Genomic DNA, 17,894 nt, shown 5'->3' with positions numbered 1-17,894 from the left:
AGATAGCCTTGGACTCGACAAGTTTGTTCTTGGACTAGGCGAATCTCGTCGTGAGGTCCTAACCTTCTTCTGGTTGAGCCATGAATCGGCGAGTCAAGGGAGGACTCGGTGAGTTGAGTGCGAGGGGACTCAGAGTTGTGAGACTCGGCGAGTCATCGGGTTGACTCGGCGAGCAGAGTCAGTCAGGAGGTTGACTTTGACTTTGAATTTGACCAAGGGTTGACCAGTTGACTTCCAGGGGCATTTTGGTAATTGTTGGCATTTATTTTGAGTTCAGTGTTGGTATTTGCTAGTGGTGGAGATCGTATCAGTGGTCGGAGCATCCTGGTCTTATCTTTTTAGTCGGCAGTTGCGAGGTGAGTTATCCTCACTATATCAACAGGGTTTAAGGCACCAAGGCCGGCCCTTTATCGGATTGGGATCCGGGTATCGTTGTTATGTTATTTATTTGCTATGTTTGTACCCTGGTATATAGGATGATGCTATGCTAGTGACCGGTTAGGTCGGTATCCTGGTTAGGACGATGTTATGTTATGTGATCTGCTAGATCGGCTTGATTGAATATGAATTGTTATATGATTGAATGTTTATGTGCACATGGTTGTTGGACTGGGGTTCGGTTGAGGCGGGTCCTGCTTTGTGCTGTAGGCCAACATACCCAGGGCGGACCGGTTATCCCGAAGGCCCAGCGAGCGGTCCGGATAGGTTGTAGGCCCCAAGAGGGCGGACCAGATGTGCCGAGGCTCGGAGAGTGGACCAGGCCGACTGAAGGCCCAGTACGGGCGGACCAGTCATACTATAGACTCAGAGAGTGGACCAGGTGGATTGAAGGCCCGGTGCGGGCGGACTAATCACACTATAGACTTGATATGTATGGCTAGACTCGGAGGGTGGACCAGGTGGACTGAAGGCCGGTGCGGCGGACCAGTCACACAGTAGACCCGAAGTGCATGGTTGTTCTGTGTTCTGTTATGATATGGCATGTTGTGCGTGTATGGTATATGTGGTTGGTATTTTGGGGGTATCTCACTAAGCTTTCGGGCTAACAATTGTGGTTTAATGTTTTTCAGGTTCTTCAGGAGACCATGGCAAGGCAAAGACGTGATCGTACCGCTCCTCGTGATTATGTTTTATGTTGTGGTTCTGGGAAGACTCTAATAATGATTGTATTGAAAACCTTTTTGTAATAACTTTATGAACCTGAGCTGTTTTTGAAAATTTTTAATTGGTTGAGATTTTTAGAGCGTTACAAGTTGGTATCAGAGCCTGCGTTTGAGTGAATTGGAAGAACATTCGTGTAAATCCAGTCTCAAATCAGGGAGAGTTTTTAAAAGAGAATTTAAAATGGTTTTCAAAAATGAGTAAAGGAGGATGCGGAGGTACGATCAGCCGGAGCCAGTAAGTAACCCCAAAATACCATACATGATATTTGTTTTTGAGCTTTGATAGAACAGCATGCTAGTACTAGGCTAGGGATCTTCAGGTTTTCATGATAATGTTGCCTGATTTATGATGCCTGCTAGCCTAGGGTTCCTCTGTGGGAGATCTCTGGTGTTCCTCTAGGAGTGAGGGTTGAGCGCTTGTTATGTATGTTTTTCGCTAGGGTGTTGTGGTAATACTTGATACAAATATGGGTAGGTGTGGAAGGTAGTATGGGCCCGTACTACTGAAAGCACAGGACCCATACGCATATCAAAGAAACCATGACCTCTAGGGTTGGGTTGGGAGTTGGTTCCCGGGTTTGTGGGAAGTATATGAGATCTTGTGGTGTTTTTCAGTATGGTGGTTACGAGGCATATTGGGAGCGGATCCGGGTCAGGATCGGGAGCAGGAGAGGGCGGTCAGGGTGGGTCAGTACCGCCCGAGGTTATTGGTCAGATGAGCACAAGCGAGTTAAACGCTAGGATTTGTGAGATCCTGCATGATGAGGTTGCTGCGTTGTTCCGGGCCGAGTTGCCGGAACTGTTCGGGTCGATCAAGACCGCCATGATTGAGTATTTTGATGAGCGCTATGTTTCTCTCACAGAGACGGCTGCCGCGGCGGCTACAGCGGTTGTAGTAGCGGCAGGGGGAGGAGCCGGTCGAGGTTTTCAGTATCGGGAATTCGATAATACGAAGCCTCCTACCTTCAATGGGGTTCAGGACCCAATTGTTGCTATGAGATGGCTGCCGGACGTGGATGGGTGTTTCTTCACGTGTTCATGCCCTGCTGATCAGAGGGTGAGGTGTGCTCTGAACCTGTTGAGGCTCGGGGCGAAGGATTGGTGGAGATTAACTACGGGGTCATATTCGGATGCGCACAGAGTTGCGGTTTCATGGGATCAGTTCCGGGAGATGTTCAGCACTCGTTATGTTCCACGGGTTGAGAGGGAGAGATTGGCTCAGGAGTTCCTTGAGCTGGAGCAGGATTCAGAGTCGGTGACGGAGATCACGAGGATGTTCACTGAGAAGGCGATGTTTTGCCCTGAGTTCGCTTCGGAGCAGGCTCAGATGTTCCGATATCTGAGTATGCTTAAGAGGGATATCAGACAGTTTGTGTCTACGCAAAGGTGCGAGACCTTGTTAGAATTGTAGGAGGCCACCAGACGGCATGAGTTGGAGATTGAGTGGCAGTTGTGAGAGATGAGGTAGGCTCCGGTGCAGTTGCAGCCGGCGCCGAAACGATCCAAGACCGTTGATTCTAGATTGGGATATCCGAGCAGCCACACTTGTGGGAAGTGTGGGAAGGGTCACACCAGAGTTTGTAGGTCCGGTGGTGCATGCCGCAAGTGCGGAAAGGAGGGGCACTATGCGAGGGATTGTCGGCAGACAGCCCCGGTTCGGGATTTGAGGATTTGTTATCATTGCCATCAGGTTGGACACTTGAGGGTCAACTGTCCCCAGCTTGCTGCAGGACCGGTGCAGGCTCCAGCACCGGCCACTTTGAGGATTACGGGTGGAGGTCAGGGTGGAGCGGAGCCCCCAAGGGCTCAGGGTCGTTCTTTTCAGCTTACAGCGAAGGAGGTCAGGGCAGTGCCAAATGCACTTGCGGGTATGTTTCTTTCTTGATGTCTTGATATTTGGTGATTATTGTGGAGTATTGTTTATTTTGTTAGTCTCGTTGTGTGATTTCTGGTATGGTATTCGTTGTTCCTTAAGGGTTGTTGTATGGTTATGGGTTTGGTGTTGGAAATTTCGTTGGTTAGCATTCATGAGGATTATTAGTGGGAATCTGGCTTTTGGTCAGGATGTTGGGTAGCATTTGTAGTCTGAGGAGTGGTTAGCTAAAGATCGAGTTTCTTTCGAGCCCGGGATGATCTTTGTTGTTATGTAAATCTATGAAGGTTACTCGTTCTGGTGGGAATCAGTTCGCATGTAAGGATTTGTGTTGTGTAGGGTTGTCGAGGGAGGTCGGTGACAGCGACCGGTGGTTGATAGTCAGTGCTCTAAGTGGGGGAGAATTGGAGAATTCTCCAGAAGATCGATAAGCATGAGAGGTTGTTTAACTGTTGATATTTAACAGCGGTTTTGACAACCGAGCGTAGGCTGGTATGAGCAAGTGTCGGACAGACGGGGCGGGATGTAGACCAAGGGTGATTGACTGTGGAAGGCCTGGGATCAGGCCGGGTTTGATTATGTAGGGTGGAGATAGAGTTCGGAACCCCTAGAGGGCTAGAACGGTATGCATGGGAGAGTTTTCTGGAGGGATAACGCGGGATGATGAATGCTAGTTGAGCGGTCCGGATAGACTGAAGGCCGGTGGGCGTACCAGTCAGGCCGAAGGCTCGGAGAACGGTCCAGACAGGCTGAAGGCCCTAGAGGGCGGTCCAGACCTGTTGAAGGTTCTAAGAGTGGTCCAGATGGGCTGAAGGCCTGGTAAGGCGGTCCAGTCATGTTGAAGACTCTGCATGTGTTGATAGATCTGTATGAGGATATGGAATGAGTACGTCATGATGTGATAGCATCTGTGGGTTTGGCCCCGGGTATTGATCTCGATTAGTGGAGGTAGTGCATGGACTCTAGAGTCCTTGCGATCAGATTCAGAGTATGTGTGGTGCATGGGATAGCGGTTATGCTATAAGAAATAGTGTAATATTGGGTGAGCACAGTGGCACTTGTGATAGTGTCAAGGCAGCCAAGTGGATTTCCTTGGTAAGGAAAGGGAAAGCAATGTAGCTCCGAGAGGGAGTGTAAGTTCACGGAAGTGAAAGCAGTAGTGCGGAGTTATGATTGGAGTGATCCAATTATGGTCATTGAGTGGCGTGTTTGCGGCAGTGGTATGGAATCACATCCGGTTTGGATGTCTGCCGAGGTCACGGAAGGAATTCCGAGGGTGTAGAGCCAAGAGGCTCGGAAGGGATGCAAGGATGGAGTCTTGGATTCCCAGCTTGATTTTGATCAAGGAATTGTGTATGTAGTGGTAATTCATCCTAGGGGATGTTTGGAGGTGTCGTTAGTGCATCGGGTTTTCCCACCCCGGGGATGTTAGAACCAGTCCAGCATGGGTATGAGATTGCGGAGGAGAACTCATGGGAGTTGCTCTGAGACTGAAGGATGTGTCCTTCTGTCAACCTGGAGTGGATAGAGTTGGACTCCGATCAGGATTCTGGTGGTTCAGGGTTATTTCTAGCTCGAATGAGTCAAGTGATTGGCGTGATTGGAGCAAGTGAAGTATCATGGAATGGTACTTGGCTGTTAAGTGGAGTTATCTGAGGATGAGGCTGGTGGCCGGCTTGAGGCGGTGGTCAAAATGCCGCAGGAGAAGAGTTGGGTTTCAGGGGTTGTGTTTTGAGGAATCTGGTCTGGTTAATGCCAGGTGGTGCATTACAGGAGTAGTTCTGGAGTTGAGTTGCCGCAGGCTTCGAGGACGAATCCTAATTTAAGTGGGGGAGAATTGTAACATCCCAAGTTCAGGAGTGCAAGTTCAAGGTTCAAAGTGTAAATGTGGAAGGGCAACTCGACGAGTCCATGGGTGGACTCAGCGAGTAGGGTCGTGACTCTAGTCGCGTGTTAAGTGGCCAACTCGACGAGTCGGAGGTTGGACTCGGCGAGTAGGTGCTGAGTGGACAAAACCCTAATTTCGGAGGATGAGCCCTATTTAAAGGACATTATACCCTCTCCCTAGCCTCTTTACCCTCCCTTGAAGTCCAGAAAACCCTAAGTCGCGTTTGTGAGGGATTTGAGAGCATTTGAACCTTGGAGAAGGGATTTTGGAGGAGATCTTTGAGAGTTAAGAGGCTTGGAGCAAGGGGCTTTGCAAAGATTCGGATTTCTCTTCTTTTGGAGCTTCCTTTTGAGGTATTATTTCATTGCTTGGGCTGTTATTGATCTAGATTCATCATTTTGGAGTATTTGGAAAGATTAGCTTGTGGTAGTTTGACTTTGGAGGTTGGATCTGAGGTTGCTACCTCAGTGCTGGAATGGAGAAGGTCTAGAGTGCATTAAAGTCCCTGTTCATGAGTGCTTGGTGAAACCATCTTGTCCCAAACCCTAGCCCTAGAGTGTAAAATGCCTAGATCTCTTTGGATTCACGTAAAGTTTGCCACTTTACGTAATGGATGTGTTGTAGAATGGTAGATCTATGGTTTGGATCAACTGCATGGCCTGGAAGGCTTCTGTATGGGTTAAGATCTAGAGGCACTCGGCGAGTCACAAAGGTGTACTCGGCGAGTTGCTTGAGGATGGGCAGGAACTCGGGGAGTTGGAAGAACAACTCGGCGAGTAGGTTGAAGATAGCCTTGGACTCGGTGAGTCTATTCTTGGACTCGTAGAGTCTGGTCGTGAGGTCCTAACCTTCTTCTGGTTGAGCCATGAATCGGCGAGTCAAGGGAGGACTCAGTGAGTTGATTGCGAGGGGACTCAGAGTTGTGAGACTCGGCGAGTCACCGGGTTGACTCGGCGAGCAGAGTCAGTCAGGAGGTTGACTTTGACTTTGACTTTGACTTTGACCAAGGGTTGACCAGTTGACTTCCAGGGGCATTTTGTAACTGTTGGCATTTGTTTTGAGTTCAGTGTTGGTGTTGGCTAGTGGTGGAGATCGTATCAGTGGTCGGAGCATCTTGGTCTTATCTTTTCAGTTGGCAGTTGCGAGGTGAGTTATCCTCACTATATCAACAGGGTCTAAGCCACCAAGGCCGGCCCTTTATCGGAATGTGATCCGGGTATCGTTGTTATGTTATTTATTTGCTATGTCTGTACCCTGGTATATAGGATGATGCTATGCTAGTGACTGGTTAGGTCGGTATCCTGGTTAGGATGATGTTATGTTATGTGATCTGCTAGATCGGCTTGATTGAATGTGAATTGTTGTATGATTGAATGTTTATGTGCACATGGTTGTTGGACTGAGGTTGGGTTGAGGCGGGTCCTGCTTTGTGCTATAGGCCAACATACCCAGGGCGGACCGGTTGTCCCAAAGGCCCAGCGAGCGGTCCGAATAGGCTGTAGGCCCCAAGAGGGCGGACCAGACGTGCCGAGGCTCGGAGAGTGGACCAGGCCGACTGAAGGCCCAGTGCGGGCGGACCAGTCATACTGTAGACTTAGAGAGTGGACCAGGTGGATTGAAGGCCCGATGCGGGCGGACCAATCACACTATAGACTCGATATGTATGGCTAGACTCGGAGGGGTGGACCAGGTGGACTGAAGGCCGGTGCGGCGGACCAGTCATACAGTAGACCCGAAGTGCATGGTTGTTCTGTGTTCTGTTATGATATGGCATGTTGTGCATGTATGGTATATGTGGTTGGTATTTTGGGGGTATCTCACTAAGCTTTCGGGCTAACAGTTGTGGTTTAATGTTTTTCAGGTTCTTCAAGAGACCGTGGCAAGGCAAAGACGTGATCGTACCGCTCCTCATGATTATGTTTTATGTTGTGGTTCTGGGAAGACTCTGATAATGATTGTATTGAAAACCTTTTTGTAATAACTTTATGAACCTGAGCTGTTTTTGAAAATTTTAATATGGTTGAGATGTTTAGAGCGTTACAAAGGCGATGGTGGGGAAGCCTTCCAAGACATCAACATAGCAGCAACTCCGACCAGAGGTGGTGTTGGGCGATGGTGGCATTGAGGTGGAGAATGGTGGCAGCAAGATGGCTTCCATGTTTTTCTTCTTTTTTCATGGCAGAAAATGATGAGCGAAGGGTGGGAGAGGGGCTGACGTGGTGATCTTGATCAAAGGGATAGGTTTTAAGGTAGTGTTTGGTTGGTGGATTAGGGAGGCTCTATGGTTGTGGGTGGTGGTCATCTAAGAAATTAAGAGAGATAGAGACTTAGAGCTCGCGACAGTGAGATGGTAGCTGAGTTTTTGTGAGAAATGAGGTTTTATGTGTTTCAATTTATAGGAGAAAATAGACATACACAACCCCTTTGAGACCATACCTCCACCCATGCATTGTACTCTTTCCATGTACTTAATCCAAGATGGTGGAGGGAAGGAAGAAAGTGTGGGAGAGGGAAGGGAGAGGCCTAAGATCACATTTTGTTGCTTCTTGTATCACATGTGGCTCCACATTGAGGTTACATTCTCTTTAATTGCCCAAAATCATCATATTTTGGTGTATCGAGATCCCAACGTCATGAAATTTTTCCAAAAGTGTCGTTAGATAGAGACGGGTTCAAGGACTCGAAAAACCTGAATGGATTAAATTTTTGAGTTACAGAACTCTGGGAAATTTCGTTTAAAGTTTCGCGTCTAAATGGTCTGTAACGCTCGATTTTTAGACTTTTGCAAATATTTTCGTTAAAAATATTTTGAGTATGAAATTAAATATTAGACCATAGTCTGAGTCCAAAAACGCTCTCGAAATTTCCATTGGAGGTGTGCAAGTGTGTAACAACTCAAATTTTCAAACAAATTTTTCTTTTTATAAATAGAGTAATTTCATTCAAAACAAGGCATAAATGGTTTAAGTGTCATGTCAAATACAAACTGTCTAAATCCCAAGATCATAAAAACATTCTTCAGTGTGTATCGATCACGCCGGCACCTTCCCACGGTCCTCGCTAGTACCTGAAACACATACATAACCACTGTAAGCATAAATGCTTAGTGAGTCCCCCAATATACACTTACGCACATACGCCTTTCCAGGCCCTGACCTTCCGGTCCTCAACACAACGCCTTCCGGCCCATAACATAATCGCCTTCCGGCCCATAACATATTGCCTTCCGGCCCACATAACATGCATAACACACATATAACAAATAACTTACCACACATAGCATACATATCACATATCATATCTGACCTTCCGGTCACAAAGTCAAACCCTTCCGGGTACAGTGTAGTGAGAAGACTCACCTCGTAAATGCTGAAAGCTAGCAAATCCTGAAATCACTCGTGCACAATCCGACGAGCTACAACCTCCCTATAACATCACATATCTCTCATTAACACTTATATCTTCTAAGTGTGACTATCCCTAAGTAGTCAGACTTAGGTCAACTCTGGTCAACGGTCAACGGTCAACTCGACCGGACTCGGCGAGTGCCATGGCGACTCGGCGAGTCTAGACGTTCTCCAACTCTCTGAGAGTCCCTATCTACTCGTCGAGTATTCTTCTTGATCCGACGAGTTACTCCTGGAAGAATCGCGGGGCCACCCCGACTCCACTCGCCGAGTCTGAAGAACAGCTCGACGAGTTCCAGTCAATCTCCAAGCTACTCGCCGAGTCTGTTCATCTGACTCGGCAAGTCCATGCCATGCAGTCGATCAAACTGCTTCCTGAGATAAGTTTCGTCCCGAAATACACAAAGGAATCCGAAATATTACCTGAGATATGCACTCTCTGTGTCCCCAAACCGCAGAACTCGAATCCCTTGCTGTTCCTTTAGCCCAAAGCTCTTCTCCTCCTTGCACAACAATTTCTTCCAAGCCCTAATATCCTTCAATCTTGCTCTAGATGCCCACAGCCGTTTAGGGTTCTTCTCAGTCGACTAAAGATGGACAATGACGGCCTATAAGTGCATTATATACGACCCAAACCTGAACGGTTAGGATTTTCGCTAAACAACGTAGACTCGCCGAGTCCATATCGGACTCGTCGAGTCCAGTCGCGAACCCGCGACCAAGTCTGCGATCCTACTCGGCGAGTCTAGGCTCCAACTCGCCGAGTCCCCTCTTAACTCACCCCAAAAACATAATTTAACAATACCTGAGATTCCGGGCTGTTACAATCCTTAGGAATAGTGTTCATGCTAATTTGCGAGGTGTTTTTTTTTGGGGAACAGTACCTAACCAGGTTACTATTCCTTGGTTACTCTCCTTTACCATGGTTGCCGATCCTTCCCACCGCCTTCAAAGATCTGTATCCGTCTTCTACCTTCCGGATCTTTCCCCTTGCGTCCTTATCTTCGAAATTTCAGATGAGCATCCAAACCTTCCGTTCTCTTTCTTCCTTCGGAGGTGCTAGAGAAGGTGAGTCGCCGGTTCCACCGCTTTCTAATTGTTTCAGTCTTTTCTATTCAGCCACCACCATCGTTGCTTACGTTTCTTCATCAGGTTTCGTCTGGTGTGTCTTCTTCAACCTCCTGACCCCAGCCCTCCACGATTAGGGGCAGTGGTTCGGTTTAGAATCTATATGGTAGGTTTATTCCACTCCCCTAAGTCGATTTTCGGACTCCATCACTGCCATCAGCCACAGCCATAGATGGTTTGTTCCACTCCCCAAAGTCGATTTTCGGACTCCATCACTGCCATCTTCTCATCTTCGACACCGTCTTCAGGGAAGAGACGAAGGGGTAGACCTCCCGGTTGTGGAAATAAATAACAGCTTGATGCTTCATGTAGTTGGTATATGCTTATATACATACCCATTCAGATCATACTCATACGTAGATTCAATTATTTATTCATTGTTTTCATCAACACTTTATTCACGTTTTGCATATTATATTACCCGTTCAGATCCTTATTTTATTAGCTTTGTGATTAAGTTGATAGATTCTGATGAAATCATGAATGTGCACATATTAAAATAACATCAGAGGATGATGCTAGACTGTATATTTCACATTTTCTTTGTGTTTTTCTTCTATATTCTTCTTTAGCCTAAATGGGGTTTTCTTCTATGTATCTAATTTTCACAGGAATTTGAAACTAATATTCATGCACACCACCTGCTCGATAAAATGCCTGAACCGAATCTTATTATTTTTTCGTTTTTAAAAGCCCATAAAATTTTCCACGCCTGCTTCTTAGTTGCTGCATATCTCTAAAACGCTAATGTTCCAGCCTGTATAATTTATTAAAGAATTTAATACTTTTTTCAAAATGACTTGATTATTTTGCAAAATGACATCATAATTTGGTCAAAAAAAGAGAACAATTGTACAATAAAATTGTTAGAAATGTTTTTTTCCTTCAAATTCTTTTTGAGGTGAACATATTTATTATTAGTACTTCAGGTATATGCTATCATTTTCAGTTGGTTCTGGCCTTTTTCCTTCTCTGTTATCTCCAAAGATTTTTTTCCTCGAGCTTTAGAGCAAAAGCAATTGCCTTATCACCTAAAATGCATTGGGTAAGTTTATGTCATTTTTATTCTTTAGAAATATGATCATTTTTACTAACAAATGGTGATATTTTTAATGATCAGATATCAAACATTGTAGTCGGGTTGTATTTCTTGAGTGTGGTGACTAAATTTGGGATAAGAAAAGTGTACATGGGATATGTGAGACTCATAAGAAGATATGAATTAGATTTTATTACCTTCTATTTGCTGAAACATATTGTCTACTTTGTTTTCTGCTTAATAAGCTTGAAATTTTGGCATTGCAGTTCACCTCCAATGTTGTCATACTAAAAATTATAATGTTTATGATATGTTACCATATTGGCTACAGAACCCAATTTCATGAGGCATCGATTCATCTATTTTCTTCTCCTATACTCCTAATTTCACCAGGTTTGTCACAAAAAACTACTGGAAATTGTCACCATTGGAAGTATCTATTTGTCAGTCCTTATTATTTAGTATTTAATTTAATTTTTATGTTATTTATGAATTAAGATTATACAGTTATAATTGTTTTAAAAAAAAAAGAATAGATAATTTGTTTCATTTTTGTATGGAGTTTTTTTTTTTTTTTCAGATCTTCATCTTATAAAACAGCCGCTATATGGTTCTTCAAGGTATGAGAACCCCAAGATTGTTCTATAAAACAATTTAATAATCGTTATTTTCTTCTTCTCTTCATTACTAGCAAGGAAAGGACATACTTTGCAGCCATTATGACAAAGATTGTTCTATAAACAGTTGTTTAACCTTCTTTGAAGGTCACCAAATGGATAAAGATATGATTCGTTTGAACTTTCAGGACAGAAGCAGCAACAAACATTCCAAGCCAAAGAAGGTTGAAGGCATGAACAGAAATAAGATTTTAGTTATCCCTTAAGTTGTGAAATGCATTACTAATATCGGACACTTTTCCAAACCTACACCATCTCCCTCTTCTATCTCTTTTGTTTTTTTTTTTTAATCTTTTTGGTTATTTGTTTCTCATATTCCCTGCCCTAATCTTGCAATTTTATAAAAATTGATAGCCCTCTTGCGGTACAAATATGCCAAAATACACGTCAAATCGACCAGGTAAATCCCACCGACACCGACTTCCAAAATTGCAGCTTTAGGTTAGACTTCCAAACCAGAGGTGACATACTATTATTTTTATGTCATTATTTTGCTTTATCTGTAACATTTTTCAGATGTATTTTGAAGCACCCTACAAATATGGCTACTCCATTCAACACAACAGTTGTGGAAAGGTTTTTTTTTTTACTCTAGGACTACGAATCGCTAGACTTTCAACAATTGATTCGACACAACGATAGTATCAAGGGATAGAAAAAGGACAAGCAGGTAAAAAACGTCTACTGTTTCCAATTTTGAGTGATTAATTTAGGATTATCTTTAACTAATTTTTTCTATTGAATCTAGGAGTAAGAAAATTATTGATTTCGATTAGTGATTTGAGATTCAATATTAAGAACACAAATTGTTTATTGTTAATTTTGCTCGATTCTGCTATAATGGTTTGGTTATGTGTTTTAACTGATTCTGCATGTTGTTCTTCTGCATTTGTCGTCTGCCTTCCTTCGCTTTCTCCACCTGCTTCCAATTTGGGTGTTACTCTTTTATGTAGGTCGCAGGATGGAGATATTATAAATATTAATGTCACCGTTTACTTAGATGTAAGATTATCATATTCTTTTTTTTATATAAATATTATATATTTTTTTATCCATCTTTTTATTAGGGTTATCATGCTGATACCTCAAAGACATTTTTATGTAGAAATGTTGATGAAGCCACAAAACGACTTGTAGAGTTACACCTCATATTAAAATTGATGAAGATTATTAGAATTAATAGAATTTTTATCTTTATTTTTTATTTTTTTCAATTCTGTTTCTACATTCATGACAGGTTACTGAACAATGCTTAGAGAGAGGTATTTCTGTTTGCAAAGATGTTTCTATATTGATGACACGTGTGCGGTATGTTTTTTCTTATGTAATATGTAAAATGGCAAAGGAAGTTGGTAACCACCGCATATACTCTTTTTTGGGTTAAAAACTTCATGATTTCATAGTTTTTGACCAAACTGCCATTGCATACAGCTTCTTTGGTAAAAGTTACTGACTTGAAGAGTTTTTAACGAAAATTTCCCGTGTATACAGTTTAACTATAGTACCTGAATTTGAAAATCTTAAACAAATTTAATAGAATTACATTAGAATAACCTTAATAAAATATTAGATGTTACTTTTAGGCAAAGTATGACAAGTTTTTGTTGACTTTCAATCCATACATATCTAACAGTGGCTCACTTTCAATTCTTTTTTAGATTTAGGTTTTTTTTTTTCAAATTTAGGTGGCAACAAGAGTATATAGCAGCAAATTTTCTATTTGAACTTTTTTTTTTTGTTTTTTGCGATTTGTTTTCATTTCCTTTTCCAAAAACCAAAATACATTGCCATTTGGTCAATTTCCCATTTTTAATTGACAGCTACACTAAATAGCAACATACTTTGAATTTACACATTTATTTGGTTTATGCAATTTGTTTTCATTTTTTTTACCAAAAAGAAAAATATATTCCTATTTGATACAAATTTAACCATCATTATCAGCTAATCAATATGTATTTTAATAGTTGATTAAATAGAACTTTATTTTTTTATATTTTTTTTTGTTTGGTAATTCATTGAAATATAATGTTTGCAGTTGCTATTACAACAGATTTCGCCACATGGGCAACAACAGATATTGTTCGATGCCTAATCTTCAACTAAGAATCAGGTAAATAAACCATATTTTAACATCCGATTAATTTTTATTTATTTATTTATTTATTTATTTATTTATTTTTTAAGTTATGCATGAACTTTAGATTAATTTTCAATTTTAGAAGTTACCTAACAAACCCGACGATTGAACATCCCAAAGTTTTGATACGTTTTTTTTCTTTTCTTTTCTCAGGGCTTATGGATCTAAGAAAGCCGACAATTGAACTTATTAACATACTGTAACACACTAATCAACAAATTGATTTTTTTTGTTTGCTGTGGTGACTTTGCTTTTATTAGATACGTGTGTTGTCATTTTATCAAATGTTTTTTGAGCTAGCCAATGTTATACTTAGACAACACTTAATGAGGAAAAAACCATGAAGTATTTGATTTGTGGAATCCGGCTCTTCAGTTCGATCCCATCAACCAAAGGATAAACCCATAAAGTATATATTTCGATAAATAGCTTATCCGACAACAAAAAAATTATCCATGACGAAACAATATTACTGCCCCATAATAATACTCAAACTATAAACAAATAGTTGATCAAACAACATTTACAAAGAACAAACAACGGAAAAAGTTGTCGCATCCGACCCCAGCAATGCGGGGCTCGCCATCTAGTTATTATGAAAGGGTATGTTGATTTTATTAGAAAATAGTTAAAGGGACCAACAGTGTAGTATGAAGGATATATTGTGTTAAATAAAAAACACACGAGAGACCATAAATGTATCTATAGTTTAAACGATATGGATAAAAACGAATTAAATAAAGAGAAAATGACAAATTTAGCCTAATTTACTAATGACCTTATAAATTTAGCCCAAAAAAATTGAAATTGCAAAATTAGCCACTTATTTCGCAGATGGAATAGCCTCATCTGCGATTTGGGCTTTCCATCTGCTAATGTACAAGTGCCTAAAGCTCATCTGCGATTCGTGTAAATCCAGTCTCAAATCAGGGAGAGTTTTTAAAAGAGAATTTAAAATGGTTTTCAAAAATGAGTAAAGGAGGACGCGGAGGTACGATCAGCCGGAGCCAGTAAGTAACCCCAAAATACCATACATGATATTTGTTTTTGAGCTTTGATAGAACAGCATGCTAGTACTAGGCTAGGGATCTTCAGGATTTCATGATAATGTTGCCTGATTTATGATGCCTGCTAGCCTAGGGTTCCTCTGTGGGAGATCTCTGGTGTTCCTCTAGGAGTGAGGGTTGAGCGCTTGTTATGTATGTTTTTTGCTAGGGTGTTGTGGTAATACTTGATACAAATATGGGTAGGTGTGGAAGGTAGTATGGGCCCGTACTACTGAAAGCACAGGACCCATACGCATATCAAAGAAACCATGACCTCTAGGGTTGGGTTGGGAGTTGGTTCCCGGGTTTGTGGGAAGTATATGAGATCTTGTGGTGTTTTTCAGTATGGTGGTTACGAGGCATATTGGGAGCGGATCCGGGTCAGGATCGGGAGCAGGAGAGGGCGGTCAGGGTGGGTCAGTACCGCCCGAGGTTATTGGTCAGATGAGCACAAGCGAGTTAGACGCTAGGATTTGTGAGATCCTGCATGATGAGGTTGCTGCGTTGTTCCGGGCCGAGTTGCCGGAACTGTTCGGGTCGATCAAGACCGCCATGATTGAGTATTTTGATGAGCGCTATGTTGCTCTCACAGAGACGGCTGCCGCGGCGACTACATCGGCTGTAGTAGCGGCAGGGGGAGGAGTCGGTCGAGGTTTTCAGTATCGGGAATTCGATAATACGAAGCCTCCTACCTTCAATGGGGTTCAGGACCCAATTGTTGCTATGAGATGGTTGTCGGACGTGGAGGGGTGTTTCTTCACGTGTTCATGCCCTGCTGATCAGAGGGTGAGGTGTGCTCTGAACCTGTTGAGGCTCGGGGCGAATGATTGGTGGAGATTAACTACGGGGTCATATTCGGATGCGCACAGAGCTTCGGTTTCATGGGATCAGTTCCGGGAGATGTTCAACACTCGTTATGTTCCACGGGTTGAGAGGGAGAGATTGGCTCAGGAGTTCCTTGAGCTGGAGCAGGATTCGGAGTCGGTGACGGAGATCACGAGGATGTTCACTGAGAAGGCGATGTTTTGCCCTGAGTTCGCTTCGGAGCAGGCTCAGATGTCCCGATATCTAAGTATGCTTAAGAGGGATATAAGACAGTTTGTGTCTACGCTAAGGTGCGAGACCTTGTTAGAATTGTAGGAGGCCGCCAGGCGGCATGAGTTGGAGATTGAGTGGCAGTTGTGAGAGATGAGGCAGGCTCCGGTGCAGTCGCAGCCGGCGCCGAAACGGTCCAAGACCGTTGATTCTAGATTGGGATATCCGAGCAACCACACTTGTGGGAAGTGTGGGAAGGGTCACACCAGAGTTTGTAGGTCCGGTGGTGCATGCCGCAAGTGCGGAAAGGAGGGGCACTATGCGAGGGATTGTCGGCAGATAGCCCCGGTTCGGGATTTGAGGATTTGTTATCATTGCCATCAGGTTGGACACTTGAGGGTCAACTGTCCCCAGCTTGCTGCAGGACCGGTGCAGGCTCCAGCACCGGCCACTTTGAGGATTACGGGTGGAGGTCAGGGTGGAGCGGAGCCCCCAAGGGCTCAGGGTCGTTCTTTTCAGCTTACAGCGAAGGAGGTCAGGGCAGTGCCGGATGCACTTGCGGGTATGTTTCTTTCTTGATGTCTTGATATTTGGTGATTATTGTGGAGTATTGTTTATTTTGCTAGTCTCGTTGTGTGATTTTTGGTATGGTATTCGTTGTTCCTTAAGGGTTGTTGTATGGTTATGGGTTTGGTGTTGGAAATTTCGTTGGTTAGCATTCATGAGGATTATTAGTGGGAATCTGGCTTTTTGTCAAAATGTTGGGTAGCATCTGCAGTCTGAGGAGTGGTTAGCTAAAGATCGAGTTTCTTTCGAGCCCGGGATGATCTTTGTTGTTATGTAAATTTGTGAAGGTTACTCGTTCTGGTGGGAATCAGTTCGCATGTAAGGATTTGTGTTGTGTAGGGTTGTCGAGGGAGGTCGGTGACAGCGACCGGTGGTTGATAGTCAGTGCTCTAAGTGGGGGAGAATTGGAGAATTCTCCAGAAGATCGATAAGCATGAGAGGTTGTTTAACTGTTGATATTTAACAGCGGTTTTGACAACCGAGCGTAGGCTGGTATGAGCAAGTGTCGGATAGACGGGGCGGGATGTAGACCAAGGGTGATTGATTGTGGAAGGCCTGAGATCAGGCCGGGTTTGAGTATGTAGGGTGGAGATAGAGTTCGGAACCCCTAGAGGGCTAGAACGGTATGCATGGGAGAGTTTTCTGGAGGGATAACGCGGGATGATGAATGCTAGTTGAGCGGTCCGGATAGACTGAAGGCCGGTGGGCGTACCAGTCAGGCCGAAGGCTTGGAGAACGGTCCAGACAGGCTGAAGGCCCTAGAGGGCGGTCTAGACCTGTTGAAGGTTCTAAGAGTGGTCCATATGGGCTGAAGGCCTGGTAAGGCGGTCCAGTCATGCTGAAGACTCTGCATGTGTTGATAGATCTGTATGAGGATATGGAATGAGTACGTCATGATGTGATAGCATCTGTGGGTTTGGCCCCGGGTATTGATCTTGATTAGTGGAGGTAGTGCATGGACTCTAGAGTCCTTGCGATCAGATTCAGAGTATGTGTGGTGCATGGGATAGCGGTTATGCTATAAGAAATGGTGTAATATTGGGTGAGCACAGTGGCACTTGTGATAGTGTCAAGGCAGCCAAGTGGATTTCCTTGGTAAGGAAAAGGAAAGCAATGTAGCTCCGAGAGGGAGTGTAAATTCACGGAAGTGAAAGCAGTAGTGCGGAGTTATGATTGGAGTGATCCAATTATGGTCATTGAGTGGCGTGTTTGCGGCAGTGGTATGGAATCACATCCGGTTTGGATGTCTGCCGAGGTCACAGAGGGAATTCCGAGGGTGTAGAGCCAAGAGGCTCGGAAGGGATGCAAGGATGGAGTCTTGGATTCCCAGCTTGATTTTGATCAAGGAATTGTGTATGTAGTGGTAATTCATCCTAGGGGATGTTTGGAGGTGTCGTTAGTGCATCGGGTTTTCCTAACCCGGGGATGTTAGAACCAGTCCAGCATGGGTATGAGATTGCGGAGGAGAACTCATGGGAGTTGCTCTGAGACTGAAGGATGTGTCCTTCTGTCAACCTATAGTGGATAGAGTTGGACTCCGATCAGGATTCTGGTGGTTCAGGGTTATTTCTAGCTCGAATGAGTCAAGTGATTGGCGTGATTGGAGCAAGTGAAGTATCATGGAATGGTACTTGGCTGTTAAGTGGAGTTATCTGAGGATGAGGCTGGTGGCCGGCTTGAGGCGGTGGTCAGAATGCCGCAGGAGAAGAGTTGAGTTTCAGGGGTTGTGTTTTGACGAATCTGGTCTGGTTAATGCCAGGTGGTGCATTACAGGAGTAGTTCTGGAGTTGAGTTGTCGCAGGCTTCGCGGACGAAGCCTAATTTAAGTGGGGGAGAATTGTAACATCCCAAGTTCAGGAGTGCAAGTTCAAGGTTCAAAGTGTAAATGTGGAAGGGCAACTCGACGAGTCCATGGGTGGACTCAGCGAGTA

The 17,894-nt window shown here is 43.8% G+C and overlaps 1 protein-coding gene and 1 long non-coding RNA gene across 19 annotated transcripts; one reads left to right on the top strand and one right to left on the bottom strand.

Annotated features, from left to right (window-relative positions):
* Positions 1-7,830: 7,830 nt before the first annotated feature.
* LOC128133321 (uncharacterized) lies at positions 7,831-9,276 on the bottom strand. 2 transcript variants are annotated; one of them, XR_008231890.1, is made up of 3 exons: positions 9,137-9,250; positions 8,755-8,939; positions 7,831-8,350 (listed from the first exon to the last, which is right to left on the bottom strand). It is a non-coding gene; the product is annotated as an uncharacterized LOC128133321 (long non-coding RNA). The 2 variants fall into 2 exon arrangements; XR_008231889.1 differs by having other exon boundaries at positions 7,834-8,350; positions 8,755-8,918; positions 9,137-9,276.
* LOC111899278 (uncharacterized) lies at positions 9,261-13,677 on the top strand. Of its 17 annotated transcripts, XM_052770582.1 has the most exons (11): positions 9,651-9,774; positions 10,389-10,504; positions 10,580-10,657; positions 10,765-10,891; positions 11,079-11,118; positions 11,304-11,339; positions 11,530-11,616; positions 11,692-11,845; positions 12,413-12,437; positions 13,214-13,288; positions 13,469-13,677. In XM_052770582.1, the coding sequence occupies exons 1-8, from the start codon at positions 9,759-9,761 to the stop codon at positions 11,768-11,770; spliced, it is 579 nt and encodes a 192-aa protein (XP_052626542.1). In that variant the 5' UTR covers positions 9,651-9,758; the 3' UTR covers positions 11,771-11,845; positions 12,413-12,437; positions 13,214-13,288; positions 13,469-13,677. The 17 variants fall into 17 exon arrangements, 8 of the variants coding, with proteins under 8 accessions (XP_052626542.1, XP_052626539.1, XP_052626536.1 ...); XM_052770579.1 differs by having other exon boundaries at positions 11,530-11,845; positions 13,229-13,288; XM_052770576.1 differs by having other exon boundaries at positions 11,530-11,845.
* The last annotated feature ends 4,217 nt before the right edge of the window (positions 13,678-17,894 follow it).

This window comes from Lactuca sativa, chromosome 4 (genome assembly GCF_002870075.4).
Source record: "Lactuca sativa cultivar Salinas chromosome 4, Lsat_Salinas_v11, whole genome shotgun sequence".
NCBI lineage: Eukaryota > Viridiplantae > Streptophyta > Magnoliopsida > Asterales > Asteraceae > Lactuca > Lactuca sativa.
Note: the sequence above shows the minus strand (reverse complement) of the source record. Positions and strands in the feature narration are given on the sequence as shown.

What these genes read in the sequence shown, in the direction of transcription:
- LOC111899278 (XM_052770579.1), top strand. An exon ending in TATCACCTAAAATGCATTGG is followed by an intron (nt 10,505 to 10,579) that starts GTAAGTTTATGT and finishes TTTAATGATCAG; the next exon opens with ATATCAAACATTGTAGTCGG. An exon ending in CCGCTATATGGTTCTTCAAG is followed by an intron (nt 11,119 to 11,303) that starts GTATGAGAACCC and finishes TTGAACTTTCAG; the next exon opens with GACAGAAGCAGCAACAAACA.